Source organism: Meleagris gallopavo, chromosome 10 (genome assembly GCF_905368555.1).
Source record: "Meleagris gallopavo chromosome 10, MGAL_WU_HG_1.1, whole genome shotgun sequence".
Classification (NCBI taxonomy): Eukaryota; Metazoa; Chordata; class Aves; order Galliformes; family Phasianidae; genus Meleagris; species Meleagris gallopavo.
In genome coordinates this window covers 7,863,305-7,890,638 of record NC_139413.1, presented here as the reverse complement: position 1 = coordinate 7,890,638, position 27,334 = coordinate 7,863,305, and the positions used below count along the sequence as shown (strand labels likewise).

The 27,334-nt window shown below is 34.4% G+C and overlaps 1 protein-coding gene across 1 annotated transcript in view; it reads left to right on the top strand.

Moving 5' to 3' along the window:
• The window catches only part of KCNT2 (potassium sodium-activated channel subfamily T member 2), a 123,230-nt gene that overhangs the window by 12,522 nt on the left and 83,374 nt on the right, over window positions 1–27,334 (top strand). The window contains exons 2-9 of the mRNA XM_085231521.1: window positions 10,786–10,865; window positions 15,647–15,746; window positions 20,784–20,840; window positions 21,693–21,741; window positions 23,462–23,521; window positions 25,202–25,276; window positions 25,727–25,810; window positions 26,398–26,492. Of these exons, the coding sequence (XP_085087647.1) occupies window positions 10,786–10,865; window positions 15,647–15,746; window positions 20,784–20,840; window positions 21,693–21,741; window positions 23,462–23,521; window positions 25,202–25,276; window positions 25,727–25,810; window positions 26,398–26,492 (600 nt within the window). The remainder of the gene's footprint in view (window positions 1–10,785; window positions 10,866–15,646; window positions 15,747–20,783; window positions 20,841–21,692; window positions 21,742–23,461; window positions 23,522–25,201; window positions 25,277–25,726; window positions 25,811–26,397; window positions 26,493–27,334) is intronic.

Genomic DNA, 27,334 nt, shown 5'->3' with positions numbered 1-27,334 from the left:
ATATTATTTTTTTTTTAAAACAAAGCATTCTTAGGAATTCATAAAGAGAAGAATAAGAAAATAAAGGAAAGCACTGGGATATATAAAAATCTGCTTTTGAAATTTCATATACATTTGCCTTGTATTTTTATTATTAATTATATTGGTATGAAATCCAGAGACCTTGAATCTAGGACAAACCATTGTAGAAAAGCCCTTTAGGGAAACAGAAGAGCGTATGACTCCCATTTCAAGAGGAATGCGTCAGAAGTCAAGCAATTTGCAGCAAGTAGATGGAACACAGGACTAGAGTGTCCTGATCAAATATAGATCAAACAATGAAGAGTTCAGCATACTGAACTACCTCCTAATCCTGAAGGCATGCAAAAGACCGATACTTAAGAAGCACTTATAGCGTTTGAAGACAAAGATGAAAATAGAACTACTGAAGGAAAAAAGCAAGTTTACAGTCGTAACTAGAAAGCTGCTTCCCTCCAGACAGCACAGTGGCTTAGCAGCCTTCATGTAGTAGCTATGTATTTGTGTAGATAGAGTAGGATGGGAGGGTTCAGCTCTTCGCTGTGGGTAGCTATTACTACTCCAGTACTAACTTAATGCAAAAAAGATAACCCATAAAACTCTTCTCCTGGGAATACCATAGTTATACATCCTCTTACTTGCACTTCTTTCACAGTTGTAACTATGAATGTAAAATAATCCATTTTGATTTTAAGAACCCTACAAACTTGAATAGGTAGCTATATCATGCTTTATTTTAGCAAGCTAGCAGATTATACTGTTGTTTCAGTTGGCTATGAATTCATGCAGCCGACGTTGAACATTATGAGCTTTTAACCCTATTAACAAGAGATACAATTTCTCATAATATTAATCTTACACTGGTCATATTTGGCTCTGCTCAGCTAGTTGTCTTTTAAAATTAAAGACTACCTAGTTTGTTAATAGCAGATTAAACTGGTGTGATTGGTCAGTTATTTAGCAGAGAGTAGTAAATGATAAGAGAAAAGGCATAAGAACAGAGCAAGTTAACACACTGAGTCTTGTTCTAAGATCATTCCGGTAGATCTCTTTCTTGATTCTTCCCTCAGTGAACTTACCCCATTCTCACATATATTTCTATATTCTCTCCATTTTGTTCAATATAGTCATTGAAACAAGCCACAGTTTTTTTAAATGATTCTGTGAGTTACCCTGAACTGCAAACATGTATGTATTTTTCATTTATGAATACACTTGTCTGGTTTCAGATTCAGATAGCTGGAACTGATACTAGTAGACTTGGATGTGCAGTCCAAGCATACCCTCATCCCCCAGACAGCTCTGCACTGTCAGGCCTCTGTCAGCAGCCCTTTCTTTGTAGCAAACTGGCTGTAGTACATCAACATACGTAGTACAAAGGCCAATGCTTGAGACTCTTCCCTTTCAGAGCTGCTAATCCCTGCTCTACAAATTACAGAAATAAGGGAATTAAGGTCCTACTCTGTTTCCTCAGCTACTTTACATAATGTGAGGCTCAAACTATCAACCACATTACAGTCCTGAGCATCTGCTTCTATTAGCCACAGTTTTCTCTGGTGTTAATTGTAGTCTGTGTCTTCTATGTAACAATTGTTTCTCTCTCTTTTTTCTTAAATTCACAATTGGAGAAATCTCAGCCCTGTCATTTGGCCTTTGCAGATTACTATTGCAATAGCAGTTTAGACTGTCACACTTAAATTCAATTGCACTATATAGCATCTGTTAAATAAATGTCATTTTTCTGAACATAACTATCTTAGCTCAGCAGCCCTACCTGTTATTTATGTTACATCATTACATAGATGTACACATGAATTCACTTTCCACTTCGCATAAAATTCACCCTATCTTCCTTGTGCTGTATAAACTCTTGTGAATGAGTCTACTACTCAATGCCCTGGAGAGCAGCACTGGCACTTACTCCACACTCAGCCTTTTTTGGAGAGGATTAGGAGGTGATAAATCAAACTGTGTTGACAGCTGGGGGTGGCAAGAGAGAACTGCAGGGATTAGGGATGAAAGAAGAGTAAGTGGCAATGGTGGTAACAAAGTGAAATGGAGCACTTTTCTCCTTTCCCATTTCCCAAGATGAAGAAACCAAAGAAACGTTCTACTTTTATTTTCCCCTACATTTTTTTTTTTTTTCCCTCCCCTGAGGCAAACATGCAAGGAGTTAACAATCAAGGAATCTAATGTGTATATATCACAGGAATACACAAGTGTGCATACATCTTCAGCCTGCAGAAGGGAAGGCTGTGGGATGACCTCGTCGCAGCCTTTCAGACGTAAAGGGAGCCTATATACAGGAGGGGGTAGACAATAGCAGGACAAGGGGAAATGGTTTTAAGTTGAAGGAGGGAAGATTTAGGTTGGATATCAGGGGAAAGTTCTTTACTCTGAGAGTGGTGAGGTGCTGGAACAGGCTGCCCAGAGAAGTTGTGGATGATGCCCCATCCCTGGAGGTGTTCAAGCCCAGATTGGATGGGGCCCTGGGCAGCCTGGTCTAGTATAAAATGTGGAAGTTGGTGGACCTGTCTGTGGTGGAGGGACTGGAGCTTTCAACACACGCCATTCTATGAGTGTGATTTATAGTCTACATGTAATGTCACTTGAGGTTAAAATTAGTACCAGTTTAATTTTGGTAAAGATTTCAATATTTGAAGGTTATATTATCTCAACCATTTCAGTGTTTAGTTTTCCATGACCTATCTGACAGTGAACTCCTCTGTTATCCGAAAATATAGTTTATGCCTGGATTGTGCCTGCAGCATAAGCGATTGTGAATTACAAAGTGTGCGCCAAACTTTCACTGACTGGAATGAGTTTTATCTGCAAAGTTTTTTCTATTGTTCATTAAAAATATTAATCTCCATCTATGCGGATATAAAAGCATCTTCAATGTATTCAAATGCTTTTTTCCTATGGTTAGTTATCTGCATCTCAGATTTCTATTTGTTTTAAAGAAATATGCTATATTTCATGCTTCATTTCTCCTCCAATTATCATTAGTATGGTCATTTTATGAGAAATAAAGCAATTTAGTTATGCCTAGTTTTCATCTTGAAGGAAGCAATTTTAGGAGAGGAAAAAAAGAAAGATCAGGTCAGAAAGGCATCAGACAGTTCAGATTGATTAGAGACATCTATTTGGTATCCAACTAAAAAAAAAAAAGTAGGATCTTAAGTGCAAAATATACTCACTTTTAGCCTAACACTTAAAAGGGAAATCAGAAGATTTCCACATTTGAAGGATAAATGCAGTGTTGTTTTCTGAAACTGCAGAGACTTGCAGTTTATCAGATGCTTCTCATAAGGCTTTCTTATGCATTTTCAGTGAAGATGGTCTTATTTATGCTGTTTTTACTTTAGGGCTCAGTGGGAAGCTGTTAACCAGCTAAGACTCATTATCATCTCCTTGCAGTTATCTAGGAAGCAATTAAGACAACCAAGCTAGGGCAAAGAAGTATGAGAAGAACATAGCTCCCAAAAGGTTGGACACAGAATACAGATCACTTCCTACTAAGGCAATGTGATAAAAAAGACAGCTTAATCTCTTGCACAGTAACTGTAGTTTTATGCAGGGAATAACTTTAAGGGTACAAAAACAAAATGTCAGAAGTTTTTTTTATAATTGGGTCCGAAAGCCCAAACAAAGCCAAAAATGAAACCGAAAAAAACTGTTGTTCAGCTTGATGAATGCATTTTGCTTGGAAAAATTCATTAGATTTTCTGCTTAATCTAAAGCACAATTACCTTCTTGAACAAAACAATTTTCAGAAGAAAAACAGGAACTTGTGATTTTGACATGACATGCTGATGTTTCTGCCTTAAAATTCAGAATTCATTTTCTGAAACTTCTCTTGTAAAGGAATGTTAATCAGAGAGTAAGACAAAATACAAAGATCATGTAAGCTCTGCTATGAACATCAACTGCTGTAGGTAGTTTAAGACAATTTTTTCTCATGGTGTTATATTTCCTTTTGGGGAGTACAGCTAACACTTCTGTATAGCGTACCACGCCTTATATAAAAAAAGTAGGTTAACTTACTGAGCCCCAGCATTTCATTTAGAGGAAGACCTTCAATGTTTGTTTTTCTGACTTGACATACTATCCATTTTTCCTGAAAATGCTACTGGTTTAATGGAAAATCAGCAGGCAGGTCTAATGTAGTGTAGTTTAAAAAAATAATAATTAATAATAATAATAATAATAATAAAAAAATATATATATCAAAAGCAGAAAAGTCACAGAAGTAATAAGAAAGACAGATGTCAACAATAAAGAGCTGTGGAGTTCTATTAGAGAAGAATCAATAAATACGTTCTTCTGAAACTCACACGTATCTCCAGACTTGCACGGAGTATTTTGTACAAATAAAGTGGGAAGAAAATGCCTTTCATTTTTGGGGAAAAATATTAATGAAATACATGAAGCAATAAGGGAAGTCCAGTATGATTATTTTACATTTGGTTATTTTACTCAACTGTAAGTGGGGAGAATCTTTTCACTGATGGTACTGGGCGCTGGGTCTGGCATAGGTAACTGGCAATCGATTTCTGATACCACATTACTAAGTCACATTTAAAATTATGTTTTACACTTGGTCATGTGATGCCTTAAAAATGACAGATTGGGATTCACCCACAAGCTTTTTGTTCCTTTTTTTGGATTCTTTTTTTTTTTTCTTCACATATCCATCTGTTCTTTTTATCTTCTCCTTGTTGCTCCACTTTCAAATAGCTAAACCTTAATTTCCTGCTTTTTAAGTAAAAATAAAGCCAAGATAAATGATCTCGTCTTCAAGGATACCGTGTGCTAACAGTTCTCAGCTTTGTCCTACTTGCTGCTTTAGAAAAGATGCAGTTTTGTGTGATAAGAAAGAAAAACATAACTTGAAGAAGAGCAGTAACAGATTAGTCAGATGAGTCTTTGTTACAGATAAGAAGTGGAATTTAAGTGATTTGTGATTTGAATGTCACTGGTACTCACAAGCTAACTTTAAACTTTCAAGGGACCAAATTTAAGAAGAATGTTTGTTCAGCATTTTCTTAAAAAGTGAAGGGACTTTGGACTTAATATTAGCAAACGACAGCTTCGAACATAGTGCCTTCTGGTGTTTTAAATCTTGGGCCGCTACAGAAACAAAAACCATAAAGGAAAAAAAAAGCTGCTATGCCAACAAAGACGACTTGGTTTCTCGTATATAAGAGAGGTGGCCATATCTAAAGAGAGCAATGAGTCTGAGATTCTTACATCTTGAGATGACAAAATCTACTAGGAGAAGTTAAGGCTCCTCTTTATCTGAATGCCTGTTTCTTTCACTGTCTAAGTAATATTCATGACAGCGTCCCTCATAGTGCTTAACTGCTAGCTCTGTAAGAAAAATGTGTTAAATTGAGAGCATGAAAACTGCATCCAAACTTATCAGAATAAAGCCTGCTGTAAAATAACATCATATGTTAAGTGTTGGAGTAGCAATATTATAACTCCCTCACTGCCATCACCTATTTTGAACATACAACATTCAAATTGTTATATTATCTGCTTGCCATTATGTTTCTGATTGGCCTGAAAAAAAAAATGTCTTTCAGGGGCTATGTATCACCAATAGACCTGTAGGCACTTATACAGTTCTGCAAAGTTTATAATATCTGTGGGCTGTCTCTATGTGCAACACTGGAAGCAGGCTGAAAATTGATGAAATAATCCATGAGGAGAAGGAAGACCAACATCTCAAAAGATTGAGATCTCTTAAGGTTATGAAATGATAACATTTCAATGAGGTACAGAGATACCCATGGCACAGCTGAAGCTTTTGTATACTAAGAAGCAGAGGAATGACTTTGAGATTTATTGTTAACCTAAACAATATGATGACAAGAGGAGATGGATAATGAAAACATTGTCAGAAGTAACACTAAATTAATGACACCTGGTCACAATGTCATTGTTGACAATGACATAGAAGGAAACCTGGAGAGAAGGTCTATTATGTCTGTGGTTAGAGTTAGAAGTGGTGGTGCTGTGGTTTAACCCAGCAGGTGGCTGATCTCCACACAGTTGTTTGCTCACTCCCCATTCTCAGTGTGATGGAGAAGGGAATCAGGAAAAACAGTAGAACTTGTGGGTTGAAATAAAACTATTTACTAAGATAGAGAAAGGAAAAAGGGTAACAATTATGACAAATGTGCATATACGAATGTATGTAACGAGATGCACAGACAATTACACACCATCCCCCAGTCAATGCCCAGCTTGCCTCCCAGCAGCAGAGGAGATGAATTTCCACCCCCTCAAAACTCCTTCTGCTTCACGTCATATGGTATGGAAAATCCCTTTGCCCAGTTTAAATCATCTAATTCTATTCCCTCTCAGCTCCTTCGGCCCTTCACTGTGAATGGCCTTGGTTCTGTACAACACTTCTTAGCAGGCTACTATAAATATCTCTGCATTATCAACATCGTTTTTCTCCTGGAATCAAAACAGTATCATACCAGACACTCTGAAGCAAACAATTCTGTCTCAGCTGAAACTAAGACAGGTGCTATGGGAGAGAATGAATTACTTCTGCAGAAGAAAGAGCTGAAGTAAAAATAAGAGAATGAGACACTTTCACCAAAAGTAGTTTCCAAAGGAAAGCAGAAAAGGTCTAGGAGGAAGGAAAACAGAGTTCTTAGTTACATTTCCAGGTGATGAATGTGTAAAGAAGAAAGGTATATTGAAAGCAAAGGTCGATGTAGAGAATTACAGCAAAGGAAAGAAGCCATGTTTTCAGATGTAAAAAAAAATGAATTTCTCTAGTGTAAAGGAAGGCAGGACAAGGTGAACTCTGCAAGGGACTGGAGTATAGGACAATACATTAAGAAATAAGAAAAAAATTAAAATTTGAATAGAGGAATAGAGAGGAGGAGGAACTGGAATGAGATGTAAACTGTCAACTGAGCACGAAGAAGAAGAGAGATCTCAGAGGACCAAAGAAGTAGGAGCAAGAATGTGAAGAGATGTAAGGCTATAAACAACTCTTGAAACACACTGCATGGCCAGGGGTGGTGCTTATGATAGAGCCTGAGTCGTAGATACAAATGTAGCTACTTAGTGTACTTGCTAAGATTTTATTTACTTATCTATCTCTCTATTTATTTATTTTGAGAGAGAAAATGAGAAGAGACAATCTTACTGAGGTAGCAATTCATTGGAAATGTTATGCAGTCAGAAGTTTTGTAAGCAGTGAGAAATAGCTTCAAACTCTCTATTTTCAATAGTTAGCAGTAAAATACTATAATAGTAAAGTAGAAAATACTCTAAGAACAATAATTTCTAATTCCTTCATGCAACATATGTTGTTTACCCAGGCAAGCTTCATGACTCTGTATCCTCAGATTGAATGAATAGATTGCTGTAGTTGTAGAAGCATCTGCCATCTAACTTTTGCTAACTTTTTTGCCCAGAAAGTACACTGTGTTAATAGGATGAATTCTCTGAGAAGCTCTAAACAAATCAGAGTACTATGTCTGAACTTGAAAGACTTCATAAAGGAGGGCATCTACCCAAGACAGTCATCATAAAATACATGAGACTTTTTCTAAAAGCTGAATTAAAAAAAATCCGTTTTGCACTGTAATGACTTCATTTTGAAGCAGCTATCTACACCATATTTGATAAAATTTAAATTTTGAAATCTAACACAATTTCACATATTGGATTTGAAAATCCCAATTAAAAAGGACAAGCTGCTTCTTGCAGGAAAGACAACATGAAATTTCCCTTCCCATAAAAACAGATTAAGTTAATAGATATAGTTTCCTTCAATTTGGTTCCACTTGGACCAACCTGATTCTAATAACAGGAAAAAGTGAACATAAAAATTTTCTTCTCTTAGCTTGCACATAGTGAGAAATCCCAATCATACTTTCATTTTTGCAGGAATTATTTCTGCCACAGCTACTACTCTCTGACACAAAAGAGAAAAAATGTAAAATTGAAGATGCAAAGTGATAATGTAACTACAGTAAAACATGACTAAGGAGTTAGAGTTGCATATATAAATAGCAGTGACAAAAATGCAGTCATAGTTAAGGAACTGGTTCCAATGATTTACAGTCTTGAGAAAGAAGAATTTGCATTAGTGTCCTTGATGTATTTTTGTGACTATATTTTATATTATATTAAAATGTACTACTCAAATTACATCTTGACTGGATTAACAGAGTATAATATATAATTGTACTTTAGGTACTCTAAGATGTGATTGAAAGATTCTACTGACATCACCATTCCCTGATTTTCAAATAGAGAAAACCACTATTAAGAGTATATAATTTTAAACAGAAGCTTTAGAAAACCAACCACCTGCACATGCTAAAGCCAGCATTACGTTTTCAAGTGAAGTAAATCATTTCAGTTAGTTGTGCTATTCTTATTAAATAAGAAACTAAATAAGCGAGCTATTCTCTGTCCAGTAGCCAGGGTATGATGGAATTGTATGGTGATCACGTGTGTGATAATGCATCTCCTGCAGATGTAGAAGGCTAGTATAGTTTTTAGTGAATTTCAAAAATAATCAGAGGAAGAAGGAAGAATTGAGCCATAGGAGTGGTGTTAGCAGCATTTGTAATACATTTTGCCATGGAAACGACTGCAGTGTGGAATTCCAGTCTGCTGTGAGCACTGGTTGCTAAGGGCAGCGAGGCAGAAGCAGACAGCTGCTAGAGGGCTATCAGAGCAGTCCTTAGCAGCAGTGATAGGAGTCTGATTAGCTCCCACCTCCTCTTTCCTCAGTATCATTAATTCACAGCTTTCTGTTAACATGTTGTTCTTTCATTGTAAGTGATGACTGTAATTTTCTTACCTAAAATCTAGGATTAGTTTAAAACATGTAAAAAAAGATCACCAATACTGTACTTGCTCCTTTTAAATAACATCCCTCACTTCAGTGACTTATGCCACTTTGTTTACCTACTGAAATATATCCTTGAAAATGACGTATATATATTTATCATGTTGCAGCTGCCAAAATGTAAGAAATGTTTCCCTCTAAAGCTGTCACTAATGCAATGACAGTAAATACCTTGGGAAGTGTTCCATGCAAACACAAGGAACAACTTCTTTACTGTTTGAGTGACAAAGCACTGGAATTGGCTGCACAGAGAGGCTGTGGAGTCTCCTTCTCCAGAGATATTTAAGATCCATCTGGACGTCTTCCTAGGCAACCTACTATAGGGAACCTGCTTTATCAGGGGGGTAGCACTCTACAGCCCTAATAGGTCCCTTCCAATGCCTACAATTCTGTGATTCTGTGAAAAGAACTGAAGCAAAACTCAGGCCCTCACAAACCTTCTCACCTTGTAATTAACTACTGGACATGTTTCCTTGACTTTCCTTAATTACCAATTATTTAAGCTATACTTCTGCTAATGCCAATACCTCCAGCTGTCTTGAACAGCGTAACACTCACTCTGTGTTTAACCTCAATCAAAGCTCAAAATTAGGCTCTTAATTGATAGGCTTTTCTTCTAGGTTGGTGGAAATTTCTGAGCATCCCTATGAGCTCAAACTCTACTAAATATGCACTTGTGGCTACTCTTAATTTAAAAAGAAAAAGACAGATGCATTCCTTCCCTTTATTACAAAATGTTTAAAGATCTTATCTCAAAAGAAGTAGAGCCAGGTAGGGCAGGAAAGCTAGTGTATGATAGGATTTACTCTTAACTTCAAACATTTCATTGCACAGAATTTTAAAATCCTCTAAGCTACAGAATACTTCTACCACTCTTTGAACAGGTAGCAGTTTAATTCCCTATTCACTTTCATGCTGTCCCTTTAGAAGTAGTATGGTGGTTCCCAAACCAAGTACTGTGTTCTCAAAAAGGAACAGAAAATAGTGCTGGGGTAAAGTGAATGAGGATTAATTACTGGATAATTAAGATTGGTGAGAGAAGTTCAATTAGTTGAATGTAGCAAGGACTTCTGTGAAGGTGGAGCTAGTGCTGCATTTATGTTAGGATAGGCAGTGCAACTCCAGAATTGCTTAAGTTTTTCTGTATGATTAGCGTACTCCACAATGCTATTCTTTTCCCTTGTAGTTTGACCACTGTTGCAAGAGTTGTGCTCAGGATAAACTGAGGGATAGAAATATGAAAGAGGTCTGGGCAAATTGTGAGGAAGAGAGGAAAAGTCACTGTTGTTTTAGTAGCATAAATAGCAAGGGGAGCTGTTTTCTGTACAACGTTGGATGATGGCAATATAATTTTGCTCTCACGTCTCAGTATTTTACTGTGACAAAAAAAAATGGGGTTCAGAGAGTGGTTTGTTTAGGGTGAGAGTATTTGATTAAAGGTGAACACTCGGACGTGAGTGCTTAACAAATACACCAGTAAGATAGAAAAATAAAATCACAATGCCAACTTTACAGAAATAGTTAAATGGAGGTGGAAGATTTAACCTGAACATCAATGAAATCTTCCTTACAAATATGCAGACATGAAAGTAATCTTGCAGTGAAAATTTAAAAACATAGAGGCTTCCAATTTTTCCAGTGCAGAGTGTTCAAGTATTATGAAAATGATCTGGATGTAAAGGGGATAAATTATATATGTATCTAACTCCATTTTTTTTTAATGTTAAGTCATTCAAATCTGGGTGAGCCTCTGGCTGAATATTAAAAGTTCGACTGCTCATACAGAAAGAACAGATAAGGGAAAGTTATTTTGAAAAAATGATAATTATTGTCTTCCTTATTCATTTCTAATCCTTCTTTTTATATTTCAGGGTGCAAGTCGAATTCTATATGAATGAAAATACATTTAAAGAGAGACTAAAACTCTTCTTCATCAAAAACCAAAGATCAAGTAAGCAGTTGGATTAATTTCTATTAAGCAATATAGTAATACTTTGGTTAGAATCTAATCCCATTAATGGCAACAGCAAAGTTATTAACTTTCTTCTCAGCAGTTTTTTTTTTTTTGCTACATAGGATTCAGTTTTACATTATTTCTATAATACTCAAAAAGTATTTAAAATTAAAAAAATATTTCCTTGTTTTATGGTAATGAGCTTGATCATCATGGTAATGTCAACTTTATCAATGATTGTTGCTTGACCTTATTTCCAAAAAGCAAAACACCTCAAAGATGTTTGAGTATAAAAACAAAAACAAAAAAAATAGGTGCTTTCGCAGTACTGTTTAATTTTATTGAATACTCCTAACTAAGCATCAAACTTTGTACAAAAACTAAAAAAGAGTGATTCGGTAAGGAAACTGGTAGAGCACTTGTAACAAATTCTCAGTCTTCATGAATACAGTAACTTTATGTTCCAATTTAGCAGTGTATTTTCATTGACACTTGCGTTTAAACTCATAAGCCATCACAGAAGACAATTATGTGGAGAAACTAAGACATTTGTGTTTACACACATCCAGGAAGCTGATCCAAGAGGGTTCATGTAGTGTATAGTGGAGTAAGAGATAAGACAGAAAAGCATACTGAACTACTGAACTAGAAAAGAGTATTACCCCTGGCTAGAAAAACAATCTGCAAAGCTGTAAGCAGTAAATACCTTTTTATTTTTTTTTTTTTAATTCCCTGAACTAGTCCACAAAACAGATTTTTATGAGACTAAACTCGTTATTAACCTCTTCTCACAGATATGATAGGAATGTTATGAATACATACTTGAGATAAAGGTAGGAATTTTTTTCCCCTACCTAGATCTTAAAAAATGAAAACAAAAACCTCTTTACAAATCATATTTTAATGGAAGAACTAAAGACCATACATTTAAAAACAAATATATTTATCATAAGTAGCACAAAAATAAAACCTGAAGGTAGTTAACCGGTATGAACTCATGGCCATTACTTTGCCAACACTTAACTTCTGGCTAACTATATTAAGAGAATTGTCCTAAGTTACTATAATATGACATCTCTGTTCCGTTAGGAAAATGAGGTTAAGGAAAAGGCTGTAGGTTATAGAATTTTATTTGAAATAAGGAGTGAAAGGCAACTGTTGACTGATCCTCCTGGGGATTATGTTAGGTATAGGGAACTGATGAAAAAAGATTTGGCCCTTTAGATCTTAGGTTTCAACAAGAACACTGAAAACCCTCCTTCACATACTGTGTATCTATTTCCTGTCATTACTGATTCTACTGAATTATTTTCTCAAGTTTTCAGACAGTATTATATCAAATTACAGATGTTCTGCAAAGTTTTCATGAGTCCAAGACTTCACAAGTAAGTTTAGAACAGAGTGAGAAGTAATATCTCATGCTCCAGTGCTATTAGTCCAGAATTTATATGATTTTTTTTTGATAGGATACCAATCTAATTAGACCAGGAACAGGCATGAAATATCAATTGCCTCATTCATTATTCCAGTTCCAAACACATTTTTATGAGCTAGTAAAATAAGGCCATCCACATCTGATTTCAGCTTAGCTACCACTCAACCTTCTGTAAACAAGTTTATAATAAAATTAAAACAGTACACAAAAGACATTTAAAAAAGGTGTCAGCCAGCTACAATAAGTAAAATAATTTTTATGACTTGCTTGTACTTGCCAAGATCACACACAGCTTAAAATAAGTCTCAAAGGAAAAAATAAGTGAATTTTCAATTCAATGGAGACAGTATAAAACAGATAACTGTCATCAGGATATGAATTATTAACAGCATATTTTGATTTAACTCCTAAAGCCAATTGCTACTGAGATAACTTTGCTAAAAGCCAGCAGTGTTGGAGATTTATTAGGAAATAAAAATGGAAGGCGATAGTAAAATCTTCAGCTGTTGTCCCTATCACCCCTGTTCTGATGTAGATCAGATTTCTAGATTGGAGAATTATCTCTGAAGATGCTTGTAGTGGTAGTGCCAAGAAGTTATAAGAAAAAGTAATAATAAAAAAAGAATTGCATTATACCGTATCAGGTATTCTATTACTTTATACTTAAAACTGCTGTCAAAAAGATAGAAGATACCTGTTCAAATGTTAATGTTTCCTTCTCAGTTTTATATAGTTACGTTTACTTCAGAAAACAAACAGATTTGAAACTGTTATTGCCATTTTCTTCTTTTGAAGAAGACAACGCATGTAACATTATGCACATTATGCTTACAAGGACAAGGTAGAATTATAATCTCATTAAACTATTCATAACAGTATATGATTGATATAGCTGAATACAAGTTTCAGTCATCAATATCAAAGCTGAGATAATTTGTGTAAATGACTCTGCTATTTGAACAATCTGTGAATGGAAAAAAAGGAAAAAAATTAAACCAAGCAGTTTATATAAAGTACAGGACCAAAATAGTCAACCAGCAAACAGAAGTATGAAATACCTTCTTTGTAAGAAAGTAATAAATGAAAAACTATTTTAAATTCCAGCCTTCTGGTGACTACCTCCTCCTCCAATGTGAAATCTTAGATCTCCGTAACAGTGGAACAAATGTGTTTCTTCCAGCTCATAGATGACATCCCTAACTATGAGGCTACAGAAAATTTTGACCAGCAAATATTTACTTACATGAATTATTACATCTCTAGCAGGAGTGACCAAACGCACTTCCTCTGTCAGGGCATATGCAGAAGCTGAAGCAGAAGATACACCTGAAGTCTGTTTACCTTACTTTTGTAATGCCTGAACCAGTCTCGTATCATAGACAGATCCTACTGTCTGCTCTGTCCATGTAACCCAGACTACCATATATGCTCTCTGTCATGCCTAGAGACCTTCCACAAACGCCTATAAGGAGTTAAAACCATGCTTCAATCTATGGGAAACAGCCCAGTTGGGATACCCAGAACCTGAAGCACTTTCAAGTACAGCATGGAAGAGATCTGGAGAATTTTCATTATAAACAGTTTTCAATCTTTCAAGACCAAGACTTAAGAATTAAGATTTAAGGTGGCAGCCAGGAGCATGAGTGCCATGTACTGATTTGTTTTTGAAATCATAAAAGCACTGTTTTCTTTTGGAATTTAGGACAACAATAAATTCAAATGATTATTAGAAGTTGGCCCATTATCAATACAAAAAAGAAGCATTTAACATCAAGATAAACATTTACAAAGTTAAGGAACAGAAGAAACAAATGATGAACTTATGATAACACAAAATGGATAGGGAAAAGAAATCTGTGTGCTTTTTTGTCCTTCTTTTGTTCAGGTTATTTGCTCTTTTTTTTTTTTTTTTTTGACTTGATTGTTACAGTAACTATTCAGAACTCTTCCATAAAATCATTAGCATAGACAAAGAATTTGTATCTTCTTCACCTACAGTTCCAAAATGTACAAGATTATAGTATAGATGAAAAAATACTTTTTGTTCAAATAATAGCATAGCAACACACATTATCAGCTGTGGGACTTCTCATGGCCAAGACCTAAGCACAGGACTTTAACCCTTAGCTTACAGACGATGAAATGCTGTAGAAGTTCACCTAGTTCTTGTGCGATAACTACAGCTTCATAGGACATGTTTGCACACAAATTTGATTATGCTTGATGAGATTGTCATTCCCAAATCACAGAAATAGTTATATTGAGTTTAGCAGGTATGATACCATATTTGTAGTTCAAAAATAAAATGTACTCAGTGCAAAGGAAATCAGATCCTCGTGAGACCCAGTCATTAATGTTCTGCTTTGGACAGAAGGCCTCTCAGCTCTACATAATTGGACTCCTGGTTCACACGACTGAAAAAAAAAAAAATAGTGCTTAAGGTTGCCTTCCCTCATTAATTTTAAGACTAATAACAAGACTGACTGAAAGGCTAATCCTCCAATGACTCCAAAGCTTCATTAAAATACAATTAAGTTTTGTTGTAGTATTCAATGGCTCCTATTAGCACCGAATTAAATGCCTGTGTGACAGAACCAACTGTCCACCTGGGTTCCTGTGGAGGAATCCTGTCTCTCTGCAGTAAACCTATGGTTTGCAAGACATACCGTAATATTCTGTGATAGTATTTAGTATTTCAGATCTATTATATAGAACATTTCGGTATTCGTATGGTCCATAGAAGAAGCTGTTGAATCAGTTAAAGTTGTGCATTCAGCATGACTTTCAGATATCCTGATTTCTGGATTCCTAATTATGCAGCTTCAACATTAAATATCTACAGTTTAATATTTTATGTTAGGATAGTATTAATGTATTCTGTATGAGAAACTACTACATGAAGACTGCCAGATATTAATATTTAAATAATTGCCACTGGATAGCCTCTGCGGTTGAAAGTATGTCTTCCTCATGCTACTGTATCTTGCATCTCAAATACTGTATGTCATTCTGGTTCTCCTTTTGAGAAGAAATTTGTAAAACTACAAAAGATCCAAGGAACAACGGATGGTAAAGAATAGCTTTCAAGCAAAACAACTGTCTAGATCTCCACTTTAAAAGGGATCAAATCTTAACCCAGAGATTTCTGGAAGTTGGAAAAGTGTATTTTCTGTGCATCTGACAAGCATATTCATATATTCTTCTGCCAAAGGGCAATGTCAGGTACAGGCTGGATAGATCTTTGCTCTGTTGTATCATGGCTATTTTAGTTCCTTTTAGTTTTACCTTAAAAGTGAATGAAACTATAAACAGCCTAAATTTCTTTCTGTTCCTTTTAAAATAGGTCTGAGAATACGGTTATTCAATTTTTCACTTAAGCTATTAAGCTGTTTCTTATACATAATTCGTGTGCTTCTGGACGACCCTACACAAGGACACGGATGGTAATATTTGTTTTGTTACTTGTCCTCTGAAAGCATTGTTATACATATATAAATTAATTTTATGGAGAAATGAATAAGGAACAATATTTTGGTGGGAACTATGAATGGCTTCCCAGAGAATAAATCTACCACACAAGGATTCTGTATTTCGTGGTTATAAAGCTTCAGACAGGAGCTATGCAGAATTAGCTTCCACATCAGCTGGGATGGTTCAGAGCTGTTAAGGATCACTGTTCTTCCTCCTGTACTCTTGTACATGAAATAGCTCTAGATAACAGCTTTATTTTTTTTTTTTTCTTTTTTTCTTTCTTTTCTGATGCCTCAGCTGGCAGAACAGCTACTAATCAGTATTAATTTATTAGAAGTTTAACTCTCCTGCCAGAGAAAATTTATGTTGCTATGCAGTAGTTCTCAGACACCTAAATGCAAAATCCTTTCAATGTAATTTGGAAATAAGAAGAGTATTGTATATAGTTCTGACTTAACCGCACCACAGATATTGCAATATTAGCTGTCTTACTTAAGATTTTAGATCCTGGTCACAATTAGACAAATATGTGAAACTGAGCTTCACACAGATGATACTGATGATAGCTTTCTAGCCCTCTGAATTCTCTAAACAGTTAAAAGAGGAGGAGACCAAAAGTACATTATGAACTCATGATGTTCCATCATTCTAATGCACAGTTTTTTGAATATCCACAGCTGGCAGATTCCAAATAGGCCACTGGATACTCAGCTTTTTTCCAATGTGTTGTACAATCAACCACCAATTTTTGAAAAAAGTATTACAATTTATGCAATCTTTTGCTCCGATTCCATTTATATAGTGGAAATACTGAACATCATCAATCCTGAGTGATAACAAACACCATTTTCAATTAACTTACTACTTTCACTTGATTTGCTTCTGTCAGCCTTAAATACTGAATGAAACAAAGCATGGCTACAAATACTCAAAAGCTCAAGGTGTCAGAACTAGCACTCTTCACACAATGTTAGGCAAAGGACTAAGTATGAATTCTAATTTGCACATCTGAAGATTGATTGAAATTGATTAAAACTATATAGGATAATGCTCTAGAAAAGCTAATGCATAGGATTTCAAGAATCAACTCCAAAGAGAAGTGAGTTAAAGAAAATAGACTTTCTTCAACAGTACATGAGAGTGGGATGTGTGAATAGGAAGTACAGAAAATTCATTTGAGAATCTTTTGTCAAAACTTTTTGTAAGAAATCAGAACATCCGAAAAAAGAACAGAAAAAAAATACCCTTGAAAAGCAAGAACTGCAAAAAACGTTATTTTTTGACTCTGCATGTATCTCTTCAAGGAGAGGGAGTGTGTAGAGGGGAAACAAGTAGCAGTCTCCAAAACCAGAGCACGGATATAAAAAAAAATTATCACTGAAATTTAGACACAACACCACAGCAAGTCAGGAACTTGAAATTTTGTTAACGCACAGCCTTCTTCAGCTTTCCAGACAACCTTTTTCTTTTCTCCTGCTTGAGAAGAGATTCTTCTCAAATTAGCCTTTGTATCACAAAGCTAAAGCCCTTAAAATATGCATCCTTTTACTTCTCTCATCATATTAAGAAGACCTACCATGATAAATGTTAATTCTGCTGAAATTCAAGTTCCATCCAAAAAATATCAGTACTTTTGCATCAACTTTTTACAAGCATTTTATAGCGAGTGTATAATCAATGGATATACAGAGGGTATAGTGTACAATCAATGAACATACAGATGGTATAGTGTATCCAGGAGCTTGGCTGATGTAATCATTACATTGGAGTAAGAAAAGAAAGACACTCATCTTACCCTGGGCTCACGAAATAGACTCCAGTGGAGCGGATCTCCAGAAAAGATCCTTCCCCACTGGCAGTCAGCTCTTAAACGGGTCTAGGAGAGGTGGAGCCAGGCTCCACCCTTCCTGCAGCACAGGTGATTTGCCTTCACCTGTGCTCCGGTGACTGACTCATTGCTTGCCTCAGGTTATTAATCAGAGGTTCAGGCCATGATTCAGCAGCCCCATACAAGTGAGTTACGATAAAGGAAGAAATATTTAAAACTAATTATTTTTTCCTCTGTGAATCTGAAAAGCAGAAAACACTAATGCTTCCTAATAATAGTTATATTCTGTATACCGTGAAATATATCTTAATTCATTTCTGGCCATCTTTTCAATCACAAAACAAATGCTAAGCTGCTGAGGTGAACAGCATCTTCCTATCATTAACAGTAAAGCGCCTTTAAATGACTTAATGATAGTGTGACTGGACCCTACTGTATAAAGAGTATGAATTTTACATGAAGAATGCTGTCTTTATATGAAAAAGAGAAGTACAGGACATTTGAGTAGTTCAGTGAGAAAAACTGCTGCTTGTCTGTAGCTGGTGGGCACAGTTGCCTGTCACATATGTATGCATATATGTACACCCCCTAAATTGTGTCACTGAAAATGAGTTTGCCAAAACTGAGTTTTAATGTTTTCAATAGGTCACAGGAATCAAATAGGGACCATGCTGATGAAAAATTGTAAAGATTGCAGTGGCTTCCTGTGGCACTAAGTCTCAACAACCAATATGTAATCTGGATAAGTTCCTGTTGATTTTTCTTGTGGCTAATTGAACAATGTGGTCAATTGTTCTCTCCCAATATGTTATTTCAGAATGTGTTATCAATGTGATATTTTAAGATGTAGCAACTGATAAAAGTTGATCTGATCTTTAGAGAGAAATCTTACAGTATTATTCAAGTTGCTGCTTTTTGTAGTTTGGGAAAAAAGAAATAGAATTTTTATAAAAACACTATGCAGGATTCTACAGCTGATGTTATTTGCCACTCCACAGTGAGTAGCAGTAACATTTCAGGATTTGAAAAGACATAATATGAAATGAGGGAGATGTTTGAACATTAAGGAATTGAGAAGGGAATAGTACTTTATAATACCCTGTATACCCTTATGATTCTCCCTGTAACAGTACAGAACAATTGAATTAATTTGCATACAGTTTTCCACAAATACAACTTAAAAAAATAAATCTCAAATCCAAGCACTGAAAGAGATGTATAGTTTGATAAAAAATTGTAGCTAGAGAAGGGATATTGCAAAAATTCAAACAATGATATTCTTTCTGGTTTTGAATAAATAATGCACTTGTTATTGCAGTTTGAAGCATGATTGCATAACAAAGTATAATTGGACTTCATGAATCCAATTTAAAGTAATGCGATTTTCTCGTGGAAAAGAAACCCATAGTTCAGATGTTTTTTGTGGCTAATGAGTTTCAGACATGAAGAAACTGTTTATATCATCTTCTAAGAGCTTCTAAGAACTGTAAGGAGCTCCAATGAATGTATTTGACAGAAATGGTATAACTGAGTATGTGGAATTGATTATAACAACAGCACTTCTGCTACTGGCAAGAGTATTTCAATAGTTTTGTATTCATATGCACACATCTTTTTGTATTTTGCAGACTGCTTAATTCTGCAGTCCTTCCCTGATATGTTTGTTCCTTGTTCCTTCTAAACATTTAATAATTCACAATTAATAATTAGGTTTTTTTTTTTTTTTTTTTTTTTTTTTTTTTTTTTTTTTTCTGTATAGCACTCCATTGTATTGAGCTGTGGAACATTAATTGACTAGACAGTTCTGTTACTGTATAAAGTTTGTCTGGCTGAGAGGTTTCACGTAATTGTTTTCTATGTAGTCATGAAGAACCAGACTTTAAAGTCTGTTTGTCTTCCCAGACAAACAAGCCCTGTACCCAAATGGTACCCCATTTTGTCAATAGTTTTGCACATACGCTTCTCGAGGGCTTTATACCCAACCACTGCCATAAAGCAATCTTACAAGTGCCGCATTGTGAAAAAAAATAATGTTGTGAAAAAAATGCCATAGCTTAATGAGTGAAACTACTCCATGCAGTTTCATAGTGGCCGTATAAAGCACTATCATATGGTTGATCTTAAAATTACAGTTTGGAGAGGAATGCTTTTCACCATAGACTCCCACTACAGACTTATTTCCTGTCTTTTAGCACAAGTTAGTATTTTTCATTTATTCCTTTAGGCAAACCAGATGTACCCAGCAAAGCTTAAAATGTAAAATGTCCTTATTAATGCATACCATTTAGCATTTGTCTTATTCACAGCCTGTAAGAATGCAGCTATTAGATCCCTTTCTTTTTTGGCTGACCTTGTTTGCCAGTTTGCCCACTGCTGTGTTGTACAGATGTCCTCACATAAATCTCCTGGATCTCAATATCGGAAGCAAGCATTCTTTGAAGTCCAAGTTAATTAACAGAGGACCAAAATCATTACTGGGAATAACTGTGGGCACAAAATTGTGTAGGAAGTCCCACTTCACTCATGGAAAAGGCGTCAGGGATGAACAAGGAAATTTACGCAAAAAATTTCCACATCTTTACATAACTATTTGAAGGGAGGATTTGTACCAGCAATTCAAGGCAAAATAACATCACGTGCACAGAACAGCTCTATTTTTTTTTTATATCAAGGTCACTAGTTTCTTGCTTTTGCAATTACTTTTGCATGGAACCGCAACCCAGCTTACATCCTCACAAGAGAAGACGAAATGTAGCTTGATGCAGTCTTTTCTGTTGAGAGTATGACAAGTATATGCAGTCTTTCTATCCCAACTTAGCTTTGTGTTCTGGCTTCTAGTATCTCTAGATCTTCAATATATACTGTTATTGGTTCAGCTTTTGAAAGTATACTTTGAGTTATTTTTTTTTTAAATTGGACCATGTTTGAAAATAAATCTTAAAAAATGTAACCTTTTTCTATGGATACAGAACACATCCAGAACTACATTCAAAAAACTATTTTACTTTTAAAAATGTTTATATTCATCATCTAGTGTTTCAAACTATTGCATGAATTTTATAAAATTTTATAGTTAATAGTGTAACTAATAGCCCTTTCCCCTGTATGTTTTTATGATTGCGTTCCCCTGTGCATTTGCTAATGAAAATGGACTTTGCGCTGATGTGATGACAACTATCAGCAAGGAATTAAACCGGGATTGTTACAATCAAAATTACACACCCGGAACAATTGATTGGTGAGTTCCTTATTAAAAAAAGCAAACAAAAAATCCACATAATTGTGTGAGGGAGGCTGGGAGAGGAAGACAAATCAACTTTGTCTGGAATAGTGATATTTTAAGATATCATGGTGACATTTCTATAACTCCCCATCAGTTACTTTCAACTTCATTAATATTCAAAACCGCCTTTAAAATTCTAATTATTCCTCTTGATTATGTAACAGACTTGCTGTTGTAAGCTCTGAATTCCCGTAATGTCTATATATCTTGCTGAAAACAAAAAATAGACACCCTTATTATTTAGAAAAAAATTATGACTAGCAATAAATAACGGTAATTTACTGTCACTGAGGGTACCATATTCTAGCAGCACTCTATCAGGTATCACTGGGTTTAGTAAATATTAAAACAACATGGTATTTTTCCAAGATATGTTGTTCTTATTATGTAGATGCCATTTATACCATTACATAGAAAAAAAAAAATCAAACAAAAGAACTGTCAAGTTTTTCTTTCCTGCTACAAATAATGGTTCCTCTGCATCTCTAGAATCAAAATCTCAAACTGCTTTAGTCTTCCTAGAATCATGGGAGATGATCTAGCAGCCACTGAAGCCAATAAAACATTTTGGTGTCGCAAGGTATTGGGTTACTCCCATGTGAATTTAGTGATTGACTCTATAATAGAAAAAAAAATTGCTAATACTCAGTAGATAGCTACTGATTTTAAATCTTTACTACTTAATTTTTTTAAATATAAGACTGCTGTAATTTCCATTGATATGTACAATTGTTTTTTTCTTTTTTCTTTTTTTTTTTCTTTTGATTTATTTAAATTCCATATTTGTTTTTGTGTTGCAATGAACAGGTCTCCTATTATTTGGGTGAATCGAAGTTTGCCTTTATGGGGATTACAGGTAATAAGTAAATGGCCAATTTTACTACCTGCAATATTGATTTACAGCATTTTGGTGATGTTAAATGATATATGGAAAAATTGAAGAAATCTACTTGATTAACAAACACAACAAATCCATAAAGGAAAGATAAGCTGATCTCAGCTAACTAGTTTAAATTGTATGCCTTTATCATATATATATATAAAGTATGAAAATTTGTAGCAAAATATTATAGAATTTGGAGTCTTTTCTTGTAGAAATATCAAGCTCTGTTGAGTAGTCTAGTAAATATTTCCAATAGTGAAGAGTTTAAATTTCATAATTTCTTATGACTAGTATTTTTTTAACATGTACTTCCTGAGCTTTCATGTAAAATCCATTAAAAAGCTAAGGTTACTTCATAATATAGAAGGCCGGATGTTTAGAGGTCTATATTATAAAAAACACATCCCATTAGCCCTTAGAAATGCTCACCTTAGTGTGGGCATTTTTCTCATGGACAGCACTACAGTCAAGTGATATTAAAACCTAATGGAGAAGCTCAGATGTAATTGGCCTTTCTGTGTAAGGAATGCAAAGTGCTTATAGGATTACTGTATTGGTAAATGACGAAGGGGAAGAATGATTTCAGCGTTGCTTCACATCTTTATCCATATTAAGTTATGATTAGAGACTTAAGCTAATATTTGGATTTAATAAACATAGGAATTTATACATGTGGCTGTGTATACATATACATATATATAAATGCATTCACAGTAGGATATATACGATACTTGAAAATAAAATTCTTTTTATTTGAGGTACAACATAATTTTATACAAAGCTTTGCTACTTATTTGGAAAACTGGCATCATATTTTGGTGACGTACTTAAACAATTTTCTGCTTTGTAGTATTAGTTTTAATTTTAGGTAATGATATTATATTTGCAAATAGTGCCTCTTCTGAGTTAGTGAGCATTAGATTCTTAGTAGGGAGCATTAATTCAAAATTAGAATTCCAGAGACTTATTTTATTTCAGATCCAGTTGCTATTGTACATATTCTTGATAGACTATCCCTATAATATCCATTAAAATCCAAATATTTGTTGTGCTAAGTATGAAAGTAATTTTTGTGGTTATTTAATACACATAATAGTTTTAAGTAAAATTTTTACAATTTTGATATTTGACTATTTAAATATTTTATATTATATAATATACTATATATAATTGAAGTGAAGGTTGACATGCTAAAATCAGTTGAATTCAAAAATTAAAATCAATAATGATTAATGTGTTTTAAAATTTCTCAATTATACACAGTTAGAAAAATGTTTTTCTACACATTTTTTTACATCTTTTCAGAGAAGTAAAGAATTGTCTAGCTTCTGTTATTTGTTTCTGCTGCTTCCCATCTCTGTCTTGTGAAAGGATCTTGATAGTTTTCATGAACAGACAACTGAAACTTGAGCAACGGTCTGTCTGATTGCTGGAATGCCTAAAAGCCATGGAAAGGCCACACTGCAGGCTCTCTGGAATGTTGTGTCTGGAAAAGACGTATGGGACTCAAGTCACAGGCTACACTTTAGTCAGAAAAGAATACTATTTAAGTTTCATGCTAAATGCTGTTAGCTGAGATGAATTCAGAAGATGCAGGGAAAATCATAGCATTTCCTTTTTAATATGATCTTTTATATCATATTATTTAGAAAATGGTATTAATGTACATGTTTTTTTCTTCTCTTCACTTAAGGTTTCAGTGGCTTTAATAAGTCTCTTTGAAACACTATTGCTGAGTTATCTTAGCTACAAGGTAAGTTCTTTCAGTTGCCTGACTCCTATCTCCACTGTATCCAAAGCTGTAGCATATGCTGTTTTTTTTCACTCAGTACAGCATCTCTAACGTGCCTCTTCTGGGATGCAGCCCCTAACAAGACAGATGCTAAGAAAGTGTCAGTTTTCTGAAATATTCCTTATGATTCCTTGCTATTAGTACACATTTTAACAGTGGTTTATTTTCATTTTATTATTCCAACAATAAAAATTTGACTTACAGTCTCACAATTTCAGTTTTCTTTACAGGGCTGGTTATCACACAAAATATTACAGATTATTCAATTATGTCTAACTCCCACCAATTATGATTACATAGAAGACAAAAATCCCTGCCTATAGGTACAATGGCATCTAGATATAAAAGGGAAAAATTAGAAATATGAAAATATGATGATTCTGTAGTGGCAAATCACTGCAATATTATATAGGCTGCATTGTTGTTCCATTACCTGTGATGGACTACTGACATACAGTTAGTATACCTGTAAGGCACTCAATTTTAATTATCTTCTTTCTTAAATTTATAATCTTCATCTAAACATCTAATTACTACAGTTACTGCTCAGATGTGGAAAAGAAATAGTATTTTTCCTACTGGTGGCAGGCAGATCGAGAAATCTGTACCACTTCCATTCAATTACATGGGAAGACCTCTAATTTTGTGTAAGATCAAGAAAAAGCAAGCCCTGAAATGTATTGAAGTGTTTGTGGCAAAAATGCAGAATTTTGATCTTGTATATTCTGACATGAAATTTTATAAGAAATACAAGCAGAGCATTATTTATATTAAATGTCAATATGAACTATAGGGCAGTTAGCTGTGCATGAGGATAATCACAACAGTTAATTCAATATAAAATTTTCTGAGTAGGGCATGTGCTTTGCACATATATCTCTACAATTCTTATACAATGGAATTTTGTCTCTTTAAAACAACCAAAAGCTAAAGTATTACAATGTAGGATTTTAGAGATTTAGAGGCGTCTAAGAAAAAAAACAAATAGCAGAAAGAAAACAAATGCAGACAGAACTGATCAGAAGGTCATGCTACATGATGATTCCATCAAAAACCAGAATTATTAAGGAAAGGAAACCTATTATTAGGAAAAGAACCTTACCTATGTGTAAGTGTGCATGCAAAAATTAAAGTAAACCAGTGTTGGAAGAATAAAAAAAAAACAAATGATCTTTCTGTAGGATTCCAAGGTACCTAAAAATGCAATATGAGGAAACAGAAATTACTCTTCGAAAAAATTAGAAACTTAATTTAATGAAGCTCTTCATTAGCTGACATAATGAGTTGACTAGTTAACGCAATTACAATTTTTCATTCTTTGCTGTCTTACTAACTAGGCCACAGTATGAAAATATGTGGTCATATGGATGCAAGGATGTGTTATCGTAAAAATATAGATTTGAACAGTATATGTGTGAGGTAAATTATAATAAACAGTAAGAAAAAATAGTTAAGCCAGAGTATCCTGTATTCTATATTCACATTTTACACATGTTTAAATCTGTAGGACAAATACTTTCCATTAAATTCAATTATTTAGATAAATGTGTTTGGCATTTGAATATCTTATATATTCCTTATCAGATGCGTAGGTAAACTTACTATGACACACTTTTTATTGTTTTTTCTTTTTCTTTGAAGGGAAATATCTGGGAACAAATTCTGCGAATACCCTTCCTCCTGGAAATAATAAATGCTGTCCCTTTCATCATTACGGTAAACCTATTAATACATATGACACTTTCATATTTGCACTAATACTCTTCACTGAGGTGAAAGTGAATTCTGTGTGGATGAAAGAATTGTGCTTGTGGAAACTGAAATTAGCCAACAACAACACGGCAGATTTTTACTTAAATGAAATGGTGCATATCATTTTTTTTTTTTCCCCAAACAAGGCAAAAAAATCCCCCCAAAAACAACCAACAGACCCCTACCTCAAATTACAACACAATCAATAAAATAAAACTGTCAGACATAAAAGTCAAAGAATATCTATTTTGTCTATATTTGTGACTCTATATTGACTCTATAAATTGTATTTAATCATTTTGTCTTATATGCAGTTCATTAAGATATACTTTTCCTGAGTACTTCATTGCTGCTATTTTCTTGAATAGAAGACTTTTAATTAATTTGTTCATTTTTCATTTTTAATTTGTTCAGATTTTCTGGCCAGTCCTAAGAAACCTGTTTATTCCTGTTTTTTTAAACTGTTGGCTAGCAAAGCATGCTTTGGAGAATATGATTGTAAGTATGACAAAGAAAAGAACTAATTTGTATTTTCTATTTTTTAATATATTACTTTAACTGGGATTTTGGCATTGCAGTCCTCTGTCCAACTTTTCTAGCAAGCTAACCAGATCTGTAGTTATAGTACACAAATGGTCAAGCATTACTAAAGCAACTTTCTCCATCAAAATTAGAAAAAAAAAAATAAAGCGAAATCTCAAATTAGTATAAATTGTTGCAATGCCCATTAGGAGGGAAAGTTACAACGGCTAGTTCTTTAGCTACTTATGCATTCACATACAATTAAAGGGAACTCAACTGCTATGCCTTAATTAATCTCTGCAGCCTGTAATTTGTAAGCTAGATATGAACAGATAAACTTTAAGGCAGCTTGCAGTGGTATCAGAATTGTGCCAGGATGAACAAAGAACTAGTTAAACAATCACTGAATCACAGCTGGTTCTTTTGCACCCTTCCACATGATCAGCAAATTTTAAGTGGATTTGAATGTGTGAATTTTATTAGGACTCTATGTAATTCTATAGAATCAGCTCACGCTTCATTAATTCAAAGCCAAAAATAACAGCTATTTTCCATTAATGCAGAACGATCTTCACAGAGCCATCCAACGTACACAGTCTGCAATGTTTAACCAAGTCCTCATTTTAATATCCACCTTACTGTGTCTTATCTTCACTTGGTAAGTGACCAAAATCCTTCTGTTTTTATTGGATATATTGACATTTCTCACTTTAGTGCATGGTGATAAAATAGGCATTGTGGAAATCACGTGTTGAAATAAAAATAATAACATACTTGCAATGCAAATACCAATCAGCACTGAGTACTACTTGAGCCCTGATACACTGGGTTTGGAATGTGCATGCACGGAAGAGGGTCTCATTCTCACAATTAGGCAGGAAACACATATCATGCAAAAAGGAGAAATAGATGGGGGAAATTTACTTAAATGTTAAGATTGAAGTCTCAGTGGAAAAGTCATTTGAATTTGAAGAGAACCAATGAAGGTACCCAGACTAAGGTAATAATTCTCTCAGTGGAGGGATAGGCAGAAGAATGCAAAAAAAATCTCAGCCTTATCACTCAGATTACCCAGTCCAGTCATAAGATATAAAGGGAGAAAGTAGTAATAATCTTATTTACAGAAAGTAAATATTCTCAATCTAGATTACAGAAAGCACTGATGGTAGATTCAAACAGGAAGAATGTAGTACTATGAGGAACTTTTTGTTGCAAGATCTCAAAAACTTTTAAGTTTATAGAGGTTCTGAAAGTATAGAGAAAAGTATTTTGACAGTGTTAAATATAAATCTACTAAGTTTCTAAAATGAAAGAGCTGCAGAATATTGGCAGCTAGAAAAATGTTCATAGGAAATACTACTTTTTTGTTGCATTTTTCTACTATGCTTTATCTGGCTTTATTTTTATTTTTATTTTTATCTATGCTTTATTTACATCTACAGTTGAACAGAGCTCGAGACAAAAACTACACTACACGAGTCTTTGATATCATTGAGCATG